The sequence below is a fragment of the Olea europaea genome, unplaced genomic scaffold (assembly GCF_002742605.1).
Source record: "Olea europaea var. sylvestris unplaced genomic scaffold, O_europaea_v1 scaffold10844, whole genome shotgun sequence".
Classification (NCBI taxonomy): Eukaryota; Viridiplantae; Streptophyta; class Magnoliopsida; order Lamiales; family Oleaceae; genus Olea; species Olea europaea.
In genome coordinates, this window is record NW_019228204.1 from 1 (window position 1) to 4071 (window position 4071).

Below are 4071 nucleotides of genomic sequence, written 5' to 3' on the forward strand. Positions count from 1 at the left end.
GACGAGTGATGAATGAGTAATTATATGAAAAGATGAGTGAGCATTCAGTAATATATGAAAGATGAGTGAGCAAGTAGTAATCAGGTGTAAAGTTCAGTGATTATTGGTTAAATTTACTCTAATTTTATTACTCCATACCAAATAGTCAAAACACATCATTATAATAAATCGAAGAAAAATTTTGATTTACATAATGCCCATCAAATAAACATTATCTTACACTCTTCTTAAACAACAGAAAATTATTGTATAAAAGAAGATAATTTACAACTTGTAAGCTAAGTAGATGGCTAGAGACAAACACCATATCAAACATCTGTAGACTCTACCTCTCTTCGCCTGCGAATGTAAGCTATACCATCCCATATTTTTGACGACTTGAACCATGTAGAGATGTCAAACATCATCAGCTAAGTAGATGGCTAGAGACAAACACCATATCCTTAACATCACTAATTTTGCTGAAGAGAGAGTGAGGCTAATTTCTGCTAATCCATAAAATACAGGAGTCTGACCAGCATATCTGTCTAATGGCGAGTCTGACCAGCATATCTGTCTAATGGCCATCTCTCTTTGATTCAACTGATTCATCAGAAAACTCCTAGACATTTTATCATAGAAACATTAATTGTACCTTGCATTTTGTTGACAACAAGAGTCTCCAGCACTTGGCTTGAAATTTTTTCAGCAATAATGAGTAGAGGAACACTCAGTTGGGTGGTCTTTTCCAACAAAGGCACAATATCTTTCACAGTTGATATCTTTTGAGCAGTCACAAGAACTCTAGCATTTTCAAACTTCGCCAGAGATTTATGCTTATTCATAATGAAATGAGGTGACATGTACTCTTTGTCAATCTGTAAGGAAAGAACACTTGTAGAGGAATAAGGAAATAATATAACATGAGGGAAAAAAAACATATTTATATGTAAAAAAGAAGGATATCACCACTAGTTTCATAAGAAAGGTTCATAGTCAATCTCAGTTTCAGTCTGTGGCCATTACGTGTTGGGGAACTATAAGAATCCCATATGCCCCTATGAACCAGATCAAAAACATTAGATGATAGATGATTATGTGAAACAAATGACAATCTTCTTTGTTTGGCAAGTGGAGATACAAAACATGGAACATCATCCATTCTTTTATCAGTCTTAAAATGTAATTGACCTTTCAGGTGCTCCAATCTTTTAAAGGACAAATGCCCAAATCTACTATGCCAAATGCGAGAATTATTCACTACATTGTAAGTAGAATTACAGATAGATTCTCGAACATTACAACCCTTCAATGCACCAAGTGCTGTGTTAATGATATCAAGACCATCAACTCTCTTACCCCTCCCAATCATCTTCGAGCTGTTTAAGTCCTGAAATCATAGTATTTAGCAAAAAATCTTATGCTTACAGAAGAATTTCTGGTCAAAGCACTAATGGATAAGAGATTAAACTTGAACTCTAGTACAAATAGCACATCTTCAAGTATTAAGTCATTAGTGAGTTTAACTCTTCCAGCAAAATGTACAGAAATTCTAGTATGATTAGGAAGTGTAATATAGGCATTATGCACTTTCCTCAAAGTCTGAAAACATCCCGAATCCAACACCCCATGTTTAGGAGAACTCAACATCGAATTAACATAGATTGATAGGCATGTACCTGACACATGGCCTGAATTAGTTCCTTCATCTTCTATCTTAGCAGTAGTGAGATGTGTGCTAAGCATACTCATTAAATGCTGGTATTGCTTCTGATTCAATGTTTGCAAAAAATCTCCAACATTGCCTTGAGTTTGATCTGCAATAGAACCAGAAATTTGATTAGCAACAACATTATTTTGATGAGAACTATAACCTATTTGACAGCAATTTAATGAAGTTGGCCATTGTTAGTACCAAGAATGACTTCCCTTGTGGAAGCTGCAAAACAATAGTAAATACACTTATTTTGCTCAAATTTTGACATATGAATGCGAATCATGCACGGAGACATTAAGCAACACTCAAGTTCACCTTCTGTTATATGTTGCCTATTCTAGGCAACAACATTCACTACAAGGCCTTTCAGTTTGCTCAATACACGAGGCTTGGTCCACTTTGCATGCGTGTAAAACGTGTCAGAAGTTCCATTGCCGACTACTACAGCAATGTAATGGCTACCTCCTTGGTCCACAAAAACTCTATGGATGGACCGTTCCCCAGGTCGACTAGCAGAGAGATCGATATCTATGCAAAAATTACCCCGTAAATAGGCAAAACATAAAATTCGGTGATGAAAGTTAAAATTCTATTCATAATGGTTCAATTGGACAAAAAATGAACACAGAATTCAAAATCAGTTCAGTGGTAGCATTAAAAGGTCAGCTAATGAAACTATTGGCCAATTAATATCGGTATATCACCCAAGCCCAATTTGTTAACTGTTTGGTCAATAAATTCGCTGCCCTATTTAGCAACAAAAAAATTTAGAAATAAATTGACTAGTACCTGTTCAATAAGCAAACATAAAAAGCGATAAAATACTCAATTTCTTTAGCAATTGGAAATCTCCTAACAAAATTTTGGACACACGAAGAAAGTGGAGCTTGAGCACACATCCTCATCTATCTCTACCGACCCTCTGCCCTTGGCATCTTTAGAAATCATACCATCCCATGAATTTGATTTGTGCACTAGAAATTCAGAAAGATTTTTATTGCCATTTTGTGGCCTAAGGATTCTTCTAAATGACTTTAATTAACAAGAACACAAATCAAACTGATTTTTACTTCTAATGAAACTTTATTGCCCCGTTTTCAATTAACTTAAACATAATGAAGACCGTGAGAGATATTAGCCTCAAATTTCTTCCCTATATCACTGACGATTCATAAGTTTGAGTTGGGTGTTCAAGCGTAAAATCCCTTTTCGCGTAAAAATTAAAACAAACCATGAAAATGGAACCCAAGTCTCGATATCCGATTAAATGCGGTTTCCCAACTGCGCGCCCGCAAAGAGAAACACAATAAACTAAGGCACAACAAGACATTAACGAATTTAAGTTCACTAACAGATGTGTATAAAGAAGACAAAAAACAAAGGAAAACCCATCAAGAAATTTAAATTAATCTAGAACACGTGTTCATACGAACGCACTTACTTGGTCAAAACCATTTGGTTCAGTACCATAGTCAGCAGTGAGAAGGAAATAAGAAGTAGTTACAGCAGCCACCATTGTTGTCCACCTGCGACTCAAGACTGGCTGCTCCCAACGACAACTATAAATTCCGACGGTGTGAGGTGAATGAATCGGTTTAGGGTTTGGATTATTTTGGCTCTATTATGGGAAAGGGAAGGAAGTATTGCGAGAGCTTCAAAGGCTCCCTCGTCGTCGACGCCGAAATCGAAGTCCTCGTTGGCGAGGACGTTGATGACATAGCCAACGATTGCCTGGTCAATGTCCTGGATGCGATGCCCAATGACCTCTTGCACCACCGAGCTTGCCAATGGGAAAGATGGAAGTGAATGGATCAGGAGGGAGACGAGAGAAGATGGAGCCGGAGATGAGAGATTGAAAAATTAGGGCTTATGATTTGATTTTGAGGAGGTTTTCTTTTGTTGTTGTGGGATTGTTTTTAACAAGGTTCGTTAATTGTTGCAGAAAGTGATCTTTAGCAACGTTCCTATATACATTGCAAAAAAGAAATATTTTGCAACGTTCAATGTACGTTGCAAAAAAAATCTTTTCGCAACGTTCATTAAACTTTGCCAAAAGTGACCTTTAACAACATTGTTATGTACGTTTGCAAAAAATAGACATTTCGCAACGTTCAAATGCACGTTGCAAAAAAAATACATTTGAACGTTGCGAAAAGTGACTTTTTGCAACGTTCAATAAACATTGCCAAAAAGCTTTTAGCAACGTTCATTGAACGTTGTGAAAATATTTTTTCGGCAACGTTCAACGAATGTTGCGAAAACTGACTTTTCGCAACATGCATTTAAAAATCGTTGCCAAAACTCAATTTTTAACACCAATGGCAACATACACTTATGAGAACGTTGCTATAAACCTCTTTAGCAACATTCAAGCA

At 36.4% G+C, this 4071-nt stretch overlaps 1 protein-coding gene across 6 annotated transcripts; it reads right to left on the reverse strand.

The window, feature by feature from the left end:
• Positions 1–142: 142 nt before the first annotated feature.
• LOC111373220 lies at positions 143–3645 on the reverse strand. 6 transcript variants are annotated; one of them, XR_002698918.1, is made up of 5 exons: positions 3138–3643; positions 2012–2224; positions 1659–1796; positions 635–1369; positions 143–556 (listed from the first exon to the last, which is right to left on the reverse strand). XR_002698918.1 is itself a non-coding variant. In XM_022995727.1 (5 exons), exons 3-5 carry the CDS (start codon positions 1686–1688, stop codon positions 988–990), a joined length of 279 nt encoding a protein of 92 aa, XP_022851495.1. In that variant the 5' UTR covers positions 1689–1796; positions 2012–2224; positions 3138–3643; the 3' UTR covers positions 143–987. The 6 variants fall into 6 exon arrangements, 4 of the variants coding, with proteins under 4 accessions (XP_022851495.1, XP_022851494.1, XP_022851492.1 ...); XR_002698919.1 differs by having other exon boundaries at positions 143–1037; positions 1261–1369; positions 3138–3642; XM_022995727.1 differs by having other exon boundaries at positions 143–1037; positions 1171–1369.
• Positions 3646–4071: the final 426 nt, after the last annotated feature.